The 16,955-nt window shown below is 55.5% G+C and overlaps 3 protein-coding genes across 5 annotated transcripts; 2 read left to right on the top strand and 1 right to left on the bottom strand.

Moving 5' to 3' along the window:
• Positions 1-1,463: 1,463 nt before the first annotated feature.
• Positions 1,464-7,210, top strand: GFUS (GDP-L-fucose synthase). 2 transcript variants are annotated; one of them, XM_005479664.4, is made up of 11 exons: positions 1,464-1,606; positions 2,436-2,585; positions 3,979-4,093; positions 4,298-4,426; positions 4,503-4,576; positions 4,763-4,896; positions 5,018-5,082; positions 5,255-5,321; positions 5,393-5,472; positions 5,603-5,702; positions 6,667-7,210. In XM_005479664.4, exons 2-11 carry the CDS (start codon positions 2,446-2,448, stop codon positions 6,720-6,722), a joined length of 960 nt encoding a protein of 319 aa, XP_005479721.1. In that variant the 5' UTR covers positions 1,464-1,606; positions 2,436-2,445; the 3' UTR covers positions 6,723-7,210. The 2 variants fall into 2 exon arrangements, with proteins under 2 accessions (XP_005479721.1, XP_074414452.1); XM_074558351.1 differs by lacking the exon at positions 1,464-1,606 and adding an exon at positions 1,607-1,667.
• Positions 7,204-11,944, bottom strand: LOC102071745 (protein brambleberry). Its single transcript, XM_014265169.3, has 11 exons — positions 11,746-11,944; positions 11,412-11,520; positions 10,936-11,020; positions 10,749-10,856; positions 10,509-10,652; positions 10,261-10,431; positions 10,074-10,173; positions 8,192-8,271; positions 7,905-8,014; positions 7,571-7,641; positions 7,204-7,461 (listed from the first exon to the last, which is right to left on the bottom strand). Exons 1-11 carry the CDS (start codon positions 11,805-11,807, stop codon positions 7,335-7,337), a joined length of 1,167 nt encoding a protein of 388 aa, XP_014120644.3. The 5' UTR covers positions 11,808-11,944; the 3' UTR covers positions 7,204-7,334.
• Positions 11,945-12,070: 126 nt separating this feature from the next.
• PYCR3 (pyrroline-5-carboxylate reductase 3) lies at positions 12,071-16,523 on the top strand. 2 transcript variants are annotated; one of them, XM_074558320.1, is made up of 6 exons: positions 12,071-12,219; positions 13,244-13,308; positions 13,565-13,744; positions 15,208-15,360; positions 15,451-15,543; positions 16,183-16,523. In XM_074558320.1, exons 1-6 carry the CDS (start codon positions 12,138-12,140, stop codon positions 16,363-16,365), a joined length of 756 nt encoding a protein of 251 aa, XP_074414421.1. In that variant the 5' UTR covers positions 12,071-12,137; the 3' UTR covers positions 16,366-16,523. The 2 variants fall into 2 exon arrangements, with proteins under 2 accessions (XP_074414421.1, XP_074414414.1); XM_074558313.1 differs by having other exon boundaries at positions 15,148-15,360; positions 16,183-16,519.
• The last annotated feature ends 432 nt before the right edge of the window (positions 16,524-16,955 follow it).

Genomic DNA, 16,955 nt, shown 5'->3' with positions numbered 1-16,955 from the left:
TAATTAGTCTCCCAAAACTTGCAGGAGGCAGCAGGAACATCTTATTCTCCCACCAGCACATGGAAAATATTCCTTGACTTTCCCCCCTCATCCCTGAGAGTGTTCAAGGCCACATTGGAGCAACCTGATCTAGTGGAAGGCATCCCTGCCCATGGCAGGGGGTTGGAATGGGATGATTTTTATTTATGGGAATGATTTTATTCCAACCCAAACCATTTTATTCCATAATTTCACCGTGGAGTGAGGTGGAAGCGTGGACGCAGCTGGATCTGACTCATCCCAACATCAACATGAGGTTTCTTCTTGCCAAACCTCAAGTGTCTTGTGGAGGATGCAGGACAGATGTGGAATTAGCTGGCGTGGAGAAGGCGCTTCAGCGTCCATCCCTGGCTCCGTGGGTGAGATCAGCCAGGGAATCCTGTAAAACATCAGGTGGGAACAACGTCAAGACTCTTGGGAGTGGGATTTTGGAGCTGGGAAAGGCATGGAAGGGCTGAGCACATGCTGGGAATGGGCACTTCCAGGGGACAGAGGCACAAGGTGACATCTTCTAATATGCAAAATACACCCCCAACTCCCAGCAAGGAGGTCCCCAAGGATCCAGCCTTCCCTGATGTTTTCTCAAAGGAAAAGGACACATTTCCAGGTCTCAGCCAAGAGAAAAGGAAAGAAAATCTGACATACTATTGCTCCTCAACACTGGGGCTACCCAGGGCTTTGGCAGGAGGAATGTGGGAATTCCTGGTTGGGTTGCCCTTAATTCCACTTTCAAAATTTTAATTTAGAGCAAAGCCCTGCCTTTGCCTCGCAAAAATCCTGAGGGAAAAGCCAGCTGGATGTGGGGTGGAGGGGATGCCTCCAAAACCATCCCCCACATGCAAGAAAGCTTGCTCATTTTTAATCTCGGCTTAAGTGTATTAAAAGTGATTAAAACGTTTTCACATTGAAATCCCTTTTGATGGAGTCCCTTTGGGGTGGACACCTAGGAAACCCCTTTTCTTGTACCCCCTTCCTTTCCTGCACCCCTTTCCTTGCTTTTGCACCCCTTCCCATAAGCCCCCTTAAAACCCCTATACCCTCTTCCCTTCTCTTTTCCTTTCCCCTGCACTTGCACCCCTTTCTCATCCACCCTTCTGTCCCTGTACCCCCATTCCCTTCCCTGCACCTCCTTCCCTTCCCCTGCACTCCCTTCTCTTCCCTGTATTTCCCTTGTCTCTCTTCCCAAAATCTTCTCCCTTGCGCCCCCTCCTTTCCCCTGACGCCGGGCATGGACTACATTTCCCGATGAGCCAAGCGGCAGCGCCCGGTGACGGCGGCGGAAGAAGCCGAGCGCAGCCGAACCCTCACCGGGCCGAGACGAGCGAAGCCGAATCCAGCCGAGCCCTTACCGAGCCGAGAGCAACCGAACCTAGACGAGTCTCCACGAAGCACCGCCGAACAGCCCCGAGCACAGCCGAATACAGCCGAGCCCCACCGAGCCGAGCCGCGCGAGGCCGAATACAGCCGAGCGCCTACCGACTCAACCCGAACTCCCACCTAGCCGAGAGCAGCCGAACTCAACCGAGTAGATCCGAGCGCACCCGAGTGGCTCCGAATCCAGCTGAGGGTGAGACGCGCCCCTCACCCCATTAAGGGACATTTGTGGGGACTGGAGCCCCCCCAGACCGGTGGGGAGGAGAACCGGGGGGTCCCCAAAGTGGGGGGACAGGACGGTGGGGAGGGCAGGGGGACGAGAGGTTGTGGGTTGGGAGGGGGGACGCGCTACGGGACGGGAGGGGGTGAGGGGAGATGGGGGTGCAGGAGTGGGATTTGGGGTGCAGAGGAGGGGTGGGGGTTAGGACTGGGTTCAGAGCTGGGATTTGGGGTGCAGTGCTGGGGTTTGAGGGGCATGGGAGGCGTGGGATGCAATCCTGAGTGCAGAGCTGGGATTTGGGGTGCAGGGAAGGTTTAGGTTGCAAACATAGGATCTGGGGCGCAGGGGGAAATTTGGGGTTAAGGCGGAGATCTGGGATGCAGACCCGGCGTGCAGAAGGACATTTGGGGTACAGAAGGAGATCTGGAGTGCAGGTGGAGATTTGGGGTGCAGACACAAGACTCGGGGTTCAGGAGCACATCTGGGATGCAGCCTCCCTGAGGTGCAGGGGGAGATTTGGGGTGCAGGAGGCGATTTTGGGGGTGCAGAAGGAGATTTGGGGAGCACACCTGGGGGTGCAGGTGCCCCTCCCTTTCCAGAGGCCGGGCAGTGCCACGTGGCAGGGCTGGCCCTCACCCAGGTGGCCTCCAGCTGAGGAGTTTCAGTCTCCTCATATCCAAACACGCCCTTTTTTGCCCAAAAACGCAGAAATTTCCCCCCAAAACCCCGATCCCACCTGCATGGGGTGTGGGTGGTCCATGCCGAGGTGATCCCGGCTTGTCCCCCTGACTCCTCCCTGCAGGGTTTTGGCCATGACGGAGGTGACCAAGCGCATCCTGGTGACAGGAGGCACCGGCCTGGTGGGCAGAGCCATCGAGAAAGTGGTGGCTGATGGAGAGGGGCAGCCGGATGAGGAGTGGATCTTCGTGTCCTCCCGGGACGCCGACCTGACGTGAGTTGGGGTTTTTTCTTTGGAGACCCTGGAATTTGTTCTATCAACCCCCAAAACCCCCATACCTGGACTTCATTTTTCCTTGGAAACACCCCAGTTCTGCTCTGGTGACCCCAGAATTTCGCATCTGAGGATTTTGTTTTTCCTTGGAAATGTCTCAATTTGCTTGATCCCACCAAATCCCAAATTTTCCCATTCCAGTGTTTGATTTTTCCTTGGAAACAACCCTGACAACCTTGGCCCTGACAAACCCCAAAATTTCCCATCCCAGGATTTGGTTTTTCCTCCAAAAGACTCCATCTGCTGGGTTGACCTCAGTAAACCCCAAATTTTCTCATCCCAGGATTGGGTTTTTCCTTGGAATCACCCCAATCTGCTCTGGTGACCCCAAAATTTCCCATCCCAGAACTTGGCTTTTCCTTGGAAATGCCTCAGTTTGCTCTGTCCACCAAATCCCAAATTTTCCCATTCCAGTGTTTGATTTTTCCTTGGAAACAACCAAATCTGCTCTGTTGACCCTGACAAACCTCGAAATTTCCCATCCCGGAATTTGGTTTTCCCTCAAAAAGACCTCAGTCTGCTCTGTTGACCTCACTAAACCCCAAATTTCCCATCCCAGGATTGGGTTTTTCCTTGGAATCGCCCCAGTCTGCTCTGGTGACCCAAAATTTCCTATCCCTGGATTTGGGTTTTCCTAGGAAACACTGCAGTCTGCTCTGATGACCCAAAATTTCCCATCCCAGAACGTGGCTTTTCCTTGGAAATGCCTCATTTTGCTCTGCTAATTCCACCAAATCCCAAATTTTCCTATTCCAGTGTTTGATTTTTCCTTGGGCACAACCCAGTCTGCTCTGTTGACCCCACTGAATTCCAAAATTTCCCATCCCAGCATTGAGTTTTTCCCTCAGAAACACCCCAATGAGCTCTGTCGACCCCACTGAATCCCAAATCTTCCCATTCCAGTGTTTGATTTTTCCTTGGAAACAACCAAATCTGATCTGTTGGCCCTGACAAACCCCAAAAATTTCCCACCCTAGGATTTTGTTATTCCTCCAAAGGACCCCAGTCTGCTCTGTTGGCCTCACTAAACCCCAAATTTTCCCATCCCAGGACTGGGGTTTTCCTTGGAATCGTCCAATGTGCTTTGTTGACCCCACTTAATCCCAAATTTTTCCGTTCCAGGGTTTGATTTTCCCTCAAAAAGAGCCCAGTCTGCTCTGTTGACCTCACCCAATCCCAAATTTTCCCATCCCAAGATTGGGTTTTTCCTTAGAAACTCCTCAATCTGCCCCCACCACACCTCAACATTTCCTCTCCTAGGATTGGGTTTTTCCTCCGAAACACCTCAATTTTCTCTGCCGACCCCAATGAATCCCAAAATTTCCCATTCCAGGAGCAGCTCCGAGACCAAAGCCCTGTTTGAGAGGCACAAGCCCACCCACGTCATCCACCTGGCCGCCATGGTCGGAGGCCTCTTCAAAAACATCCGCTCCAACCTGGATTTCTGGGTGAGCACCCACGGAATTGGCACTGCCGGGATCCCTGGGGGTGCTGCACTCCCTAAATTGGGATGTAGGCACACAGGGATGTGGCTTGCTCTGCTCCCAGTGCCAAACCAGAGCTCCAGTGGCTTCTGGAGTTATTGTGAGGTGTTGGTGAAGGAATTTGGGGGTCCCTGACCCCATGATCCTGATGAATGTCCCTTTTCCCAGAGGACAAACATCCACATCAACGACAACGTCCTGCACTCTGCCCATGAGTCGGGGGTGCAGAAGGTGGTCTCCTGCCTCTCCACCTGCATCTTCCCAGACAAGACCACCTATCCCATCGACGAGACCATGGTGAGAGTCCCCATTCCCACACAAAATCCAGGGAAAGTCCCTCCCCTGCTTAATTTGTCCGCTCTGATATTCCCAGATCCACAACGGGCCGCCTCACAGCTCCAACTTTGGCTACTCCTACGCCAAGAGGATGATTGATGTCCAAAACAGGTGAGTTTGGGGACATGGGAGCAGCCATGGGATTTCGAGGCAAGGGGAATCCAGTGGGAATTCCGGGTGGAAATTTGGGAGATACCTAGGGCTCAGCAGGTGAAGGTGCTGCTGGCTGGGGTTTTTTGGGTGCTGGAGGAAGGGGCTTGAGAGCCCACCCACCATCCCTTCCCCGCTCTCATCCAGGGGTTATTCCGAGCAGCACGGCCGACGCTTCACCGCCGTCATTCCCACCAACGTCTTCGGGCCGCACGACAACTTCAACATCGAGGACGGCCACGTGCTGCCAGGGCTCATCCACAAGGTCTACCTGGCCAAACGTGAGGGTGGCAGGACTTCCAGGGATTTTTTCTGGGGAGAAATGAGGGTTTTTTTCTTTCCCACCTGCTCTGCGGGGTGGTTGGAGGTGGCTCTGGTGGTCATGGCTCCTTCCTCCTGCAGAGTCCGGCTCTGCTCTGACCGTCTGGGGAACAGGCAAGCCCAGGAGACAGTTCATCTATTCCCTGGTAGGTGTGGCTTGGGAAGCAGGGAATGGGGCTGGAGGACCCACTGGCAGGACCCTAGAGGGGTCTGAACCCCCCTGGCTTGTCCTGGGACATTCCCAGAGTTGTGTCCCCTTGGGATGGGAGGGTTGGGGGACATCAGTGACCTCTCCAAGAGTTGTCTGCTCTTCCACAGGACCTGGCCCGACTTTTCATTTGGGTGCTGAGGGAATATGATGAGGTGGAACCAATCATTTTGTCAGGTAAGCCCTGGCTGTCCCCCAGGTGTCCCCTCTCCATGAGGGAGCAGCCATGATCCTTCCCTTCTCCACAGTGGGAGAAGAAGATGAAGTCTCCATCCGGGAAGCGGCAGAGGCCATCGCGGAGGCCATGGAATTCAGGGGAGAGCTCGTTGTATCCTTCACAAAAGGCTAAGCCCCTCTTCCCACCAGCTCCCCTGGGAGACTCCATGATCCAGAGGATCCTTCCCACCAAGGGAGCAAAAGCAAGACATGTTTTTCCTCCTTAACCCTTCCCATCCCAGTTTGACACCACCAAGTCCGACGGGCAGTTCAAGAAGACGGCCAGCAATGCCAAGCTCCGGCGGTACCTGCCCGAATTCCAGTTCACACCTTTCAGGAAAGGTGAGATGGGAGAGTCTCCAGGATACACCGGGGGTCCTACCCCGTGCCATCAGCCTTTGTGGCATCTAGGTGGTCCATCCTTTCTGGATGAGGAATGAGGGTGGTGAAACACTGGCATCTGTTGTCCAGGGGTGGTGGTTTCTCTATCCCTAGAAATATCCAAGGTCAGGTTGGATGGGGCATGGAGCAACCTGGTCTCCTGGGAGGTGTCTCCTTGCATGATGGTTGGATGAGAAGACCTAAAAAAAGTCCCTTCCAACCCAACCTATCCCATGATTCACTGACCAAAATCCATTCCCATTCCCAAACCCATCCCATGATTCTCTGACCAAAATCCATTCTCAATCCCCCAAATGTCCCATGATTCTTTGACCAAAATCAATTCCCAATCCCAGAATTTGTTCCATGATTCTCTGACCAAAATCCATTCCAGTCCCCAAACCCATCCAGTGATTCTCTGACCAAAATAAATTCCAAAACTCCTTCCCAGTCCCCAAACCCATCCTGTGATTTTCTGACCAGAAGCCATTCCCGAGCCTCCAAATGTCCCATGATTCTTTGACCAAAATCCATTCCCAATCCCAAAACTTCTTCCATGATTCCCTGACCAAGATCCCTTCCCAGTCCCCAAACCCATCCTATGATTCTCTGACCAAAATAAATTCCAAAAATCCATTCCCAATCCCCAAACCCATCCCATTGATTTTCTGACCAAAATCAATTCCCAATCCCAGAACTTGTCCCATGATTCTCTAAGATCCCTTCCCAGTCCCTAAACCCATCCCATGATTCTGTGACCAAAATCCATTCCCAGTCCCCAAACCCATCCCATGATTCTGTGACCAAAATCCACTCCCAAAATCCATTCCCAATCCCCAAAACCCATCCCATGATTCTGTGACCAAAATCCACTCCCAAAATCCATTCCCAGTCCCCAAACCCATCCCATCTTCTCCCTCCCCAGCCGTGAAGGAAACCTGTGCCTGGTTCAACGCCAACTATGCCAACGCCAGGAAGTGACGGCACCGGGACCGCCTGGCACCGGGATCATCCTCTTCGACTCAGGGTTGTCCTTTGCTGGGGCAGAGGACGGGGCTGGGGGGGTGACAGTGACATTTCCAAAGTAAAAATGGGAGCCTGGGGAGCAGCTCCCACATTCCTGCCCCACTGCTGGGAGCGGCGCAGGACGCCCAGGGCAGGGGGGAGGAAAGTTGGGGCACCCCAAAAAAATCCCAGATTGAGTGGTAGGAGCCAACTGGAGCCATCGCCGTGGCTGTGTCCAAGAGGGTGGTGGCTCTGAGCTGTTAATGAGCTACATTAATTACCTGCAATTAGGTGTAATAAAGGGAAGGCAATCAGGAATCCAGGGCATGGAATTGGCAGCAGGGAATTTGCTGCTGCTCTTGGCACATGGGGATGATCCCACAGCCCCCTGTCTCAGGACAGGAATGGGAAAGACTCCAGCTGTAATTGTGGCATTTATTAAAATATATGCAAATAGTATAAAACTGGTGGGTTAATAAACATCTGCCCTGTACCCACATCCAGTGGCATCCTTAGGGTCCATGTTCTCCACCAGGATCTGGGACAGCCATAAAAAGGGTTAAAACCTCTCAGGGAGGGGGTAGAGGGTCAAAAACGGGGGGATGAATCCATGGCCGAGCTACTGCTGGTGGTGTGGATGTGGCAGAATTCCAGCCCGGGAATCGCTTTCTTCCGGCACCGCTGCCCAGCCCTGGTGAGGCCCTGGCACGGGGACCTACAGAGGAGACACCAATCAGCACCCCAGGAAGCCACCAGCACCTTGGTGTCCCCCTGAGGTGACACCAGGCCATGGAGAAGGGACATTCTGGGTAGTTGGTGCTCACGTGTTGGCCCTTGGGCTGCAGGCTTTGGGCTCCAGGAGCTTCCCAGCATCCATGACCAGCTCTGGTGTCACCTGGTTTGGGAAGAAGGCGGTTCCTGCAGATGTCCCTTGTCCCCTGGGGTGCCTTGGCCATCCTTCAGGACACCGTCTTCCACCCCAAATTCCTCTCTGTATGTCATGTCCCCAGCCCTGTCTGTCTGCCCCATGCTGAGGTGCCACCACGGTGAGGACACCCCAACCTTGGAGGACCTGACCCTCAGTGAGACCCAGGGGGTCCCCAAGAGCAGATTTTGGGGGACAACACCAACATGGGGACATCCCACCCAGCACCTTACCCCACACGAGCTCGGTGTTGTCCTCTGGCCATCAGGGTCAGGTGACACCTGCCCTGTGAATTTGGGAATGTCCCTGGCCACCTCCTGGGGCTGCTCCGGGTGTGAAGGCTCTGCAAGAACAAGGCAGGGGTGGAGATACCCTCTGAGGTGGAGGATGGGGACACTCTGGGGTGGTGGCACATGCCCTGGCAGAGCTTGGGGACACTGGGATAACACACATGTCCCAGCACAAGATAGGGACGTGTCAGGACTTTGGATCCTTGTCCCACAGCCACCACAGATCCCACCTTGTGGGCGCCTCTCATTCTGCAGGCAGCTCATCTCCATCCTGTCCAACTCCTCTTGCAGCAGCTCCATATCGCATTCCCTGTGTGGAAAGAAGGAAAATCGGACTCCTGTTACCTTGGTGGCTTCTGTGTCACCACCACCATGGAGACATGAACCTCTGCAGCCTCTCCACACCCTTCTCTGAGCAGAAATAAGTCAGGGAGTTGGGAAGAGGTGCCCAAAAGCCATAGGAAAACCACCAGGATGTGTCCTGTCCTTTCCTGGAGACCCTCTACCAGATGGCTCCAGGATGGGACACCCAGGGCTGTGACACTGACCAGAAACAGGTCATGGAGTGGGGATGAGACGCCCCAAAGCCATAGGAAGGTCATCAGGATGTGTCCTGTCCTTCCCTGGAGACTTCTGCCAGATGGCTCCAGGGTGGAACAATCAGGGAAATTCAGGATGAGGCACCAAGGATGGGTGGAACGTCTCAGATGGGGGTACATCCCAGATGGAACATATGAACAAAAATGGTGCAAGGAGTTGGGATGAGGTGCCCAAAAGCCATAGGAAAGCAATCGAAGATGTGTCCTGTCCTTTCCTGGAGACCTCTGCCAGATGGCTCCAGGGTGGAACATCCAGGGCTGTGACACTGACCAGAAACAGGTCATGGAGTGGGGATGAGGTGCCCAAAACCTGTAGGAAAGCCATCCAAGATGTGTCCTGTCCTTTCCTGGAGACCTCTGCCAGATGGCTCCAGGGTGGAACATCCAGGATGGGAAATTCAGGATGAGACATCCAAGATGGAACATCTGAACAGAAATGGTGCAAGAGGTTGGGATGAAGTGTCTAAAAGCCGTAGAGAAGCCACAAGATGTGTCCTGTCCCTTCCTGAGAACAACTGCTAGATGGCTCTAGGGTGGAACATCCAGGGAAATTCAGGAGGAGGCACCAAGGATGGGGCACCAAGGATGGAACATCTGAACAAAAATGGTGCAAGGAGTTGGGATGAAGTGTCTAAAAGCCTTAGGGAAGCCACCAAGATGTGTCCTGTCCCTTCCTGAGAACTTCTGACAGATGGCTCCAGGATGGAACATCCAGGATGGGAAATTCAGGATGAGGCGCCAAGGATGGGTAGAACATCCCAGATGGAACATCTGAACAGAAATGGTGCAAGGAGTTGGGATGAGGTGTCTGAAAGCCATAGGGAAGCCACCAAGATGTGTCCTGTCCCTTCCTGAGAACTTGTGCCAGATGGCTCCAGGGTGGAAAATCCAGGGTGGAAAATCCAGGATGAGGCACCAAGGATGGGACATCCAAGATGGAACATCTGACCAGAAACAGGATATGGAGTTGGGATGAGATGCCCAAAACCTGTGGGAAAGCCATGCAAGATGTGCCCTATCCTTCCCTGGAGACCTCTGCCAGATGGCTCCAGGGTGGAACATCCAGGATGGGAAATTCAGAATGAGGCACCAAGGATGTGACATCCAAGATGGAACATCTGAACAGAAATGGTGCAACGAGTTGGGATGAGGGGTTCAAAAGCCACATGTGTCCTATCTAAGGAAGCCACCAAGATGTGTCCTGTCCCTTCCTGAGAACTTCTGACAGATGGCTCCAGGGTGGAACATCCAGGATGGGAAATTCAGGATGAGGCACCAAGGATGGGTAGAACATCCCAGATGGAACATCTGAACAGAAATGGTGCAACGAGTTGGGATAAGGTGTCTGAAAGCCATAGGGAAGCCACCAAGATGTGTCCTGTCCCCTTCCTGAGAACTTCTGACAGATGGCTCCAGGGTGGGAAATCCAGGGTGGAAAATCCAGGATGGGACACCAAGGATGGGACCCAGCAGCTCCCAGTGCTTCCATGCCACCTCCTCAACCATCTCCTACCTCTCTGGGGTGGAGGTGAGCCGGAACCGAGCCTTTTCCCGGGGAACCCCTGTCCGGATCCTTCCGGCACCACGGCAGCCGGATGCCAGCAGCCAATGCCCTGTGGGAAAACAAGAGGTTGAGAGTGGACAGAGCCCCTCCCCAAGGGTGCTGTGTCCCCAACCACTGTCCCCACACTTGTCCCCACCTGCTGCAGCCAGGACCAGAAGAGTGGAGATTGCTGGGATGCCGAGGGCGCTGGAAGCGAGGAAGAGGAGGAGAAAGGTGGCCTGGAATGATGCTGGCACTAGTGGGAGAACCAGGAGCGTGAAGTATGAGCTGTGTGGGATGCAGGAGGAGATGACACTTTGGCTCTGACCTGTGGGATGAGGAAGAAGAGCCTGGTGTTGGAATCCAGCAGCTCCCACCGATCCTCCAGCCCTCATTCCCGCTCACCATCCAGGTCAGGGATGGCTTTGAGGTGTTCCAGGTGCTTTTCCAGCCGGCTTTGTGCATTTTCCAAGGCTGTCAGCATCAGCTCCAGGCTCTGGTTGACCCTCTGCAGCTTCTCCATCACCTCCTGAAGGACCAGGATGCTCTCTGGACATGGAAAAGATGGAAACAGCAGTGGGATGAGCTGGGGAAGATGCACCCCAGTGTGAAAAGACCTGGGAATGGGATTTGCTGTGTTCCCACCTGGTTGGGGATGAACATCCTGAGGTCTTTCCTGCTCCTGATGGAGGTTGGATGGGACAACCTGGTGTCCTCCCTGGAGCTCTGCAGCCCCACGGCTGCTCCCATTCCCTGTGGGGTGGGAAAAGGGGTTGGATCAGTCCCCAAGTGGGATATGGGAATGTTGCAGCATCCCAACCTTCGCTCATACCCATCCGGTGGGTGATGTCCTGCACGAGCTGCGCCGCGGGGATCTCATCCAGAGCTGACCTCATCCAGGTCTCCCAGAGCTCCTCCTGAGGTGGATATTTGGGAGGTGATGATGGGGAAATGCTGGTTTTCCCCATGGACACCCCAAATGCACCCCTGGGTGCTCCCAGCACACGATGGGGGGACAGAGGAGGGGGTTTGGGGATCTAAAATATGGAAAAAGGTGTGAACTGACCCCTGAATTTGGCCTTCACCCCCAAAAAACCATCCCTACACCAAACAAAGAGGCTGCCCAGGATAGGGGATCCCAGAATCCAAATTCCCCAGCCAGAGGGACTCCCACAGCCACCAGCCCGTAACAGGAGCGCAGGTGTGACATTTCCTGGGATGTGGCTTCATCCCAGAACCGGCTGTCACCCGTGGTTGTCTTGAGGGGGATTTTTGGGGTGAACCCCAGCTCTGAGGGGGGGTCCCCACCTTCTCTGGGGGGGCAGCGAGGCCCAGCCACCCCCAAAACCCAGCAGTGGCGCAGAGGAGCAGCACAGCCCAGGAGCTCTGGAGCAGCATGATGGGAACGGAGGGGGTCCTGTGGGGCAAAGATAGTGGGGAAAACCCCTCCATATTCATGTACAAATTACAGGATCCCCCTCCCCAAATTTCAGGGTCCCTCCCACCAGGGGAATATCCGATAGTCCCAGGAATGCTGGTGGGTGTGGAGCACCCTGGAATGGGTAGCAGCTCCCACATCCACCGACAAATTAGGGGATTTGGGGACAAATTAGGGATCCTCTCAGAAAGTACCCCCACAAACCCGTGGATGCCGGCGGGTGGGGGAACCTGTGGGGCCAGGAGAGTGGGAAGCACCTCCCACATCCACGGACAACTTTGGGGACCTCCCTCACGGCCAAATTTAGTCCCCACCCCCGTGGTGGGGGTCCCCTCGTAGCCCCAGGGGTGCCAGGGTTCCACTGAGCGCTGCGGGGAAGGTTTGGAAAAGGTTTGGGAAAAATTTGGAAACTCCCTCCAGGACCCCCACGCGTGCACCTGCGCGAACCGCGTGGCGCCGGCGCCTGCGCAGTTTCCCCTCTTTACCCTGTTCACCCCGCCCCTTAACACCGGGTCCACCAATAGAAGAGCGGGGCGTGGCTGCCTGAGCCCAATCAGCGCCGGGGGTGTGGCTCTGGGGCGTGGCCTCGCGCAGCGATGGAGGAGCCCGGGCTGTGGGTCGGGTTCGTGGGCGCCGGGCGCATGGCCGGGGGACTCGTCCGGGGGCTGCTGCAGGCGGGTACGGCACGGGGGGCGGCCGCGACACACGGGCAGGGAAGGGGACACGGCGACAGTCCCGGTCTGGCGCCTTCCCGGCGTGTCCTGTGGCGCGGGGAAGTGTGAGGGGACATGGGGACAGCGCTGCTCCGGACGCTCCCTGCACTCTCTCCCCTGCTGTCCAGTGGAGGGACATGGGGACAGTCGCGTCCTGACCCGTTCCTAAAGTGTCAGCACGCCCCCGGGTCCCTGTCCTCCAGTGCAGGAATGTGGGGACAACCCTGTCCTGGCCCGTTCCTAAAGTGTCAGCCCGCCCCCGAGTCCCTGTGCTCCATTGGAGGGACATGGGGACAGCCCTGTCTTGGCCTATTCCCAAGGTCCCAGCCCTTCCCCAGGTCCCTGTGTTCCATTGGAGGGACACGGGGACAACCCTGTCTTGGCCTATTCCCAAGGTCCCAGCCCTTCCCCGGGTTCGTGTCCTGCACTGGGAGGACATGGGGACAGCCCTTTCCTGCCACTCTTCCCCTGGGGACTGTGCTCTTCCCTGGTGTCCCTGTCCCACAGATTAGTGTGGGGACATTGGGACAGCCCTGTCCTGCCTCTCCCTGACATCCCTGTCCCACAGTTTAGTGGGGGGACATTGGGACAGCCCTGTCCTATCCCAGTCCCTGTTCCCCAGATCAGTGTGGGGACATTGGGACAGCCCTGTCCTATCCCTGTCCCCCAGATCAGTGTGGGGACATTTGGACATCCCTGTCCCACAGACAGTGAGTGCCCAGCCCTGTCCCTGCTCCCCGTGTGTCCCAGATTGTCCCTGTCCCATAGCACAGTGTGGGGACAGCCCTGCCCATTAGGGCCACCTCCGTTGTCACTACACCCTGACACAACTAGTGCCAGCCCCCTTTGCTCCATGTCCCCCTTTGGGATCATGCTGGGATGGTGGGAATCACATCCTGGTGGAAATTGGGGTGTCTGGGCTGTGCTGAGGTGTCCCCCCAACCCTGGGGCCACCCTGGCCGCTCACCCCATGCCCTGTGTCCCCCCAGGGAAGGTTCCAGCCAGCAACGTCCTGGCCAGCGCTCCCTCGGACAGAAACCTGGGCACTTGGCGGGTGAGTGGGGCCCGGGGGTGGGAGATTTTGGGGTGCCCCTCACTGTGGGCTCAGAGCACCCTTTCCCCCACACTCAGGAGGGGTTTGGCTCATCCTTTCCAGATCTGGGTGAGATCCAGGCAGAGCCTCGGTGGCTTTGTGACCAGAGCAGGTCCCCAGGCTGTGTCTCTGCCTCTGGATGTGCCGTTACCGTGGGGATGCTGTTTTTGGGATGCTATTTTTGGGGGTGCTGATCCCTCTCCCTGTCCCTGGGCAGGAGTTGGGCTGCAGGACCACGCACTGCAACCTGGAAGTGATGTACAGGAGCACCCTGGTCTTCCTGGCCACCAAACCCCACATCCTGCCGGGTGTCCTGGAGGAGATCCGTCCTGCTGTGGGGCCCCAGCACATCATGGTGTCACTGGTGGCTGGTGTCACCATCCAGACACTGCAGCGGGTGAGACTCCTCCTTCTCTTTCTCCTTTTCTCCTTCTCTCCTGCTCCTCCTTTTCTCCTTCTCCTCCTTTTCCTTCTTTTCTCCTTCTCTCCTGCTCCTCCTTTTCTCCTTCTCCTCCTTTTCCTCCTTTTCTCCTTCTCCTCCTTTTCCTTCTTTTCTCCTTCTCCTCCTTTTCCTTTTCTCCTCTCCTGCTCCTCTTTTTCTCCTTCTCCTCATCCTTTTCCTTCTTTTCTCCTCCTCCTCTCCTTTTGCTTCTGTTTTCCCTTCTTCTCCTCCTCCTCCTCTTCCTTCTCCTTCTCATCCACCTCCTCCTTCTCTCCTCCTTTTCCTTGTCCTCATCCTGCTTCTCCTTCTCCCCTTCTCCTCATCCTTCTCCTTCTTTTCTCCTTCTCCTTCTCCTTCTCCTTCTCCTTCTCCTTCTCCTTCTCCTTCTCCACCTCCTCCTCTCCTTTTTCTTCTGTTTTCCTTTCTTCTCCTCCTTCTCCTCCTCCTCCTCCCCTTCTTTTTCCTCTTCCTCCTTTTTCTCCTCCTCCTCTTCCTCCTCATCCACCTCCTCATCCTTCTCTCTTTTTTTTCCCTTGTCTTCATCCTGGTCCTCCTTCTCCTTCTCCTTCTCCTTCTCCTTCTCCTTCTCCTTCTCCTTCTCCTTCTCCTTCTCCTTCTCCTTCTCTCCTTTTGCTTGTTTTCCCTTCTCCTCCTCCTTCTTCTCTCCTTCTCCTCCTCTCCTCTTTTTCCTCTTCTTCCTTCTCCTTCTCCTTTTCCTCCTCATCCACCTCCTCCTCCTTCTCTCCTTTTCCCTTGCCCACCTCCTTCTCCCCTTCTCCTTCTCCCCTTCTCTCCTTCTCCTTCTTCTCCCCTTCTTCTTCTCCATCTCCTCCTCCTATCTCTCTTCCTTATTTTTCATCTCTCATTCTCCTCTTCCTCCTTTCCTCCTCCTCCTCTCTGTTCTCCTCCATTTGCACTCAGGCCCATGCAGGACACACCTCTGTGGCTTTGTCCCTTCCCAGCTGCCCCTCCAGCTCCTTCTCTCCTTCTCCTTCATTTCTTCTCCTTCTCTCCTTCTTCTCCTTCTCTCCTTCTCCTTCTCTCCTTCTCCTTCTCCCTCTCCCTCTCCCTCTCCTCCTCCTCCTCCTCCTTCCTCCTTTCCTTTCTCTCTGCCTTATTTTTCATCTCTCATTCTCCTTTTCCTCCTTTCCTCCTCCTCTCCTTTCTCCACCATTTGCACCCAGGCCCACGCAGGACACGCCTCTGTGGCCTTGTCCCCTCCCAGCTGCCCCTCCAGCTCCCTCCCCGTGCTCCTCCCTTCTCCGCCAGCCTGATGGGTGACACCGCCCGGTGTCTCCGGTCACCTTTGGGTGCTCCCCATGGCTGGCCCCCCTTCTCCCATCCCCATCTTTTCCCAGCTCCTCCCTCCCGGGACCAAAGTGCTGCGGATCATGCCCAACCTGCCCTGCGTGGTGCAGGCAGGGGCCATGGTCTTTTCCCGGGGCAGCAACGCGGGTGACGAGGAAGCCGCGCTGCTCCAGAGCCTCCTGTCCTCCTGCGGCCTCTGCGAGGAGGTCCCCGAGTCCTACATCGACATCCACACCGGGCTCAGCGGCAGCGGCGTGGCCTACGTAAGCCAGAGGGACCGGGGATGCTGTCCTGGGATTTGGGGTGTCCCCTCCTTGCTCCAGGCTCACCCCTGGATGCTCTCCTCTTCCCAGGTTTACCTGTTTGCCGAGGCGCTGGCCGAGGGCGCGGTGAAGATGGGAATGCCGGGCGCCTTGGCCAGCAGGATCGCGGCGCAGACGCTGCTGGTGAGTCCTTGGAACACACTGAAATCTCCCCCTTTCCTCCTCCCCCTGGGCTCCATTCCTGCCTTGGGATGAGGGAGGAGGTGCTGGAAGCTGCTCTGCCTCAGTTTCCCCTCTTGGAAGCAAAAATGAAGCCACCAGAAGGGCGAAGGGCGTGGCGGTGGGACAGTCCCTCGCCACGGGGGTGTTGGGATGGTGATGCCATCTGTAGCCATGGTATTTTCTGAAAAATCCTTTTCCTCCTGAGAAGCCAAGAGGCCTCAGGAACAAAATTATTATCTGCTGCTGTGGAATGCAACAGGTGCATCTGTGATTGGTCTCATGTTGTTTCTAATTAATGGCCAATCACAGTGAGCTGGCTCAGACAGAGAGTCCAAGACACAAGCCTTTGTTATTCATTCCTTCTTTTTCTATTCTTAGCTAGCCTTCTGATGAAATCCTTTCTTCTATTCTTTCAGTATAGTTATAATATAATATATATGATAAAATAATAGTGGATTAAGCCTTCTGAAACATGGAGTCAGATCCTCATCTCTTCCCTCATCCTCGGACCCCTGTGAACACCATCACAGCCATCCAACTGTGCAAAGGGGAATTTGGCAAGTCCCAAATCTGACCTTTTGGTGTCCTGGTGTTCCCTAGGGTGCAGCCAAGATGCTGCTGGAGACGGGGGAGCACCCGGCCAAGCTGCGGGGGGACGTCTGCACGCCCGGGGGCACCACGATCCACGCCCTGCACCAGCTGGAGAAGGGAGCGCTCCGTGCCACCGTCATGGATGCCGTGGAGGCGGCCACCAAACGGGCCTGTGAGTTGGCCAAGGACTAATGGACGAGCCCCTTCTGGGACAGGAGGGGTGATGGAGACCAAAGCGAGCTCCTCTGAGGAGCTGGGGGATCCTGAGATCTTCAGGTGAGGGTGAGGGTGGGTGGTGGTGTGGGTATGTGTTACCTCTGCGGGGCTGGAACCAAATAAACGTGGCCAGAGCAATGGGAGGTGTATGGCTTGTTGTGGTCCCTGTGGCCCTGAGGGGCTGTGGAAGCCACCACGGGGTCACTTCCATGGGGAGGTGACATCCATGATTTCCATGTTCACTGTGAACGGTGCTGGCACCAAGGATGAAGCTGGTGTGGGATGTGCAGCACTGGGGAGAGACTTTTGGGAATGAGGTGATCCCAATTTAACCCTGCTGGTCAGAGCCACATCCATGAGGATGCTGCCCACATTCCAGAACTATGGGCAAGAGCTCAACCAGCCAAAAAATCTGCACCATGATCCCTCCCTGGCACCAGGGAATGGGATGGAAGCCCTGATCTGCTCCCATCTCCAGGAATTTCGAAGGGGTAAAAACTCAAACTTGCCCATCAGGAGAGGATCTGAGCCTTTTCCATGAACTAATTAAGCTCTGCTTGCCTCTG

Source organism: Zonotrichia albicollis, chromosome 1, assembly GCF_047830755.1.
Source record: "Zonotrichia albicollis isolate bZonAlb1 chromosome 1, bZonAlb1.hap1, whole genome shotgun sequence".
NCBI classification, from domain to species: domain Eukaryota; kingdom Metazoa; phylum Chordata; class Aves; order Passeriformes; family Passerellidae; genus Zonotrichia; species Zonotrichia albicollis.
Note: the sequence above shows the minus strand (reverse complement) of the source record. Positions and strands in the feature narration are given on the sequence as shown.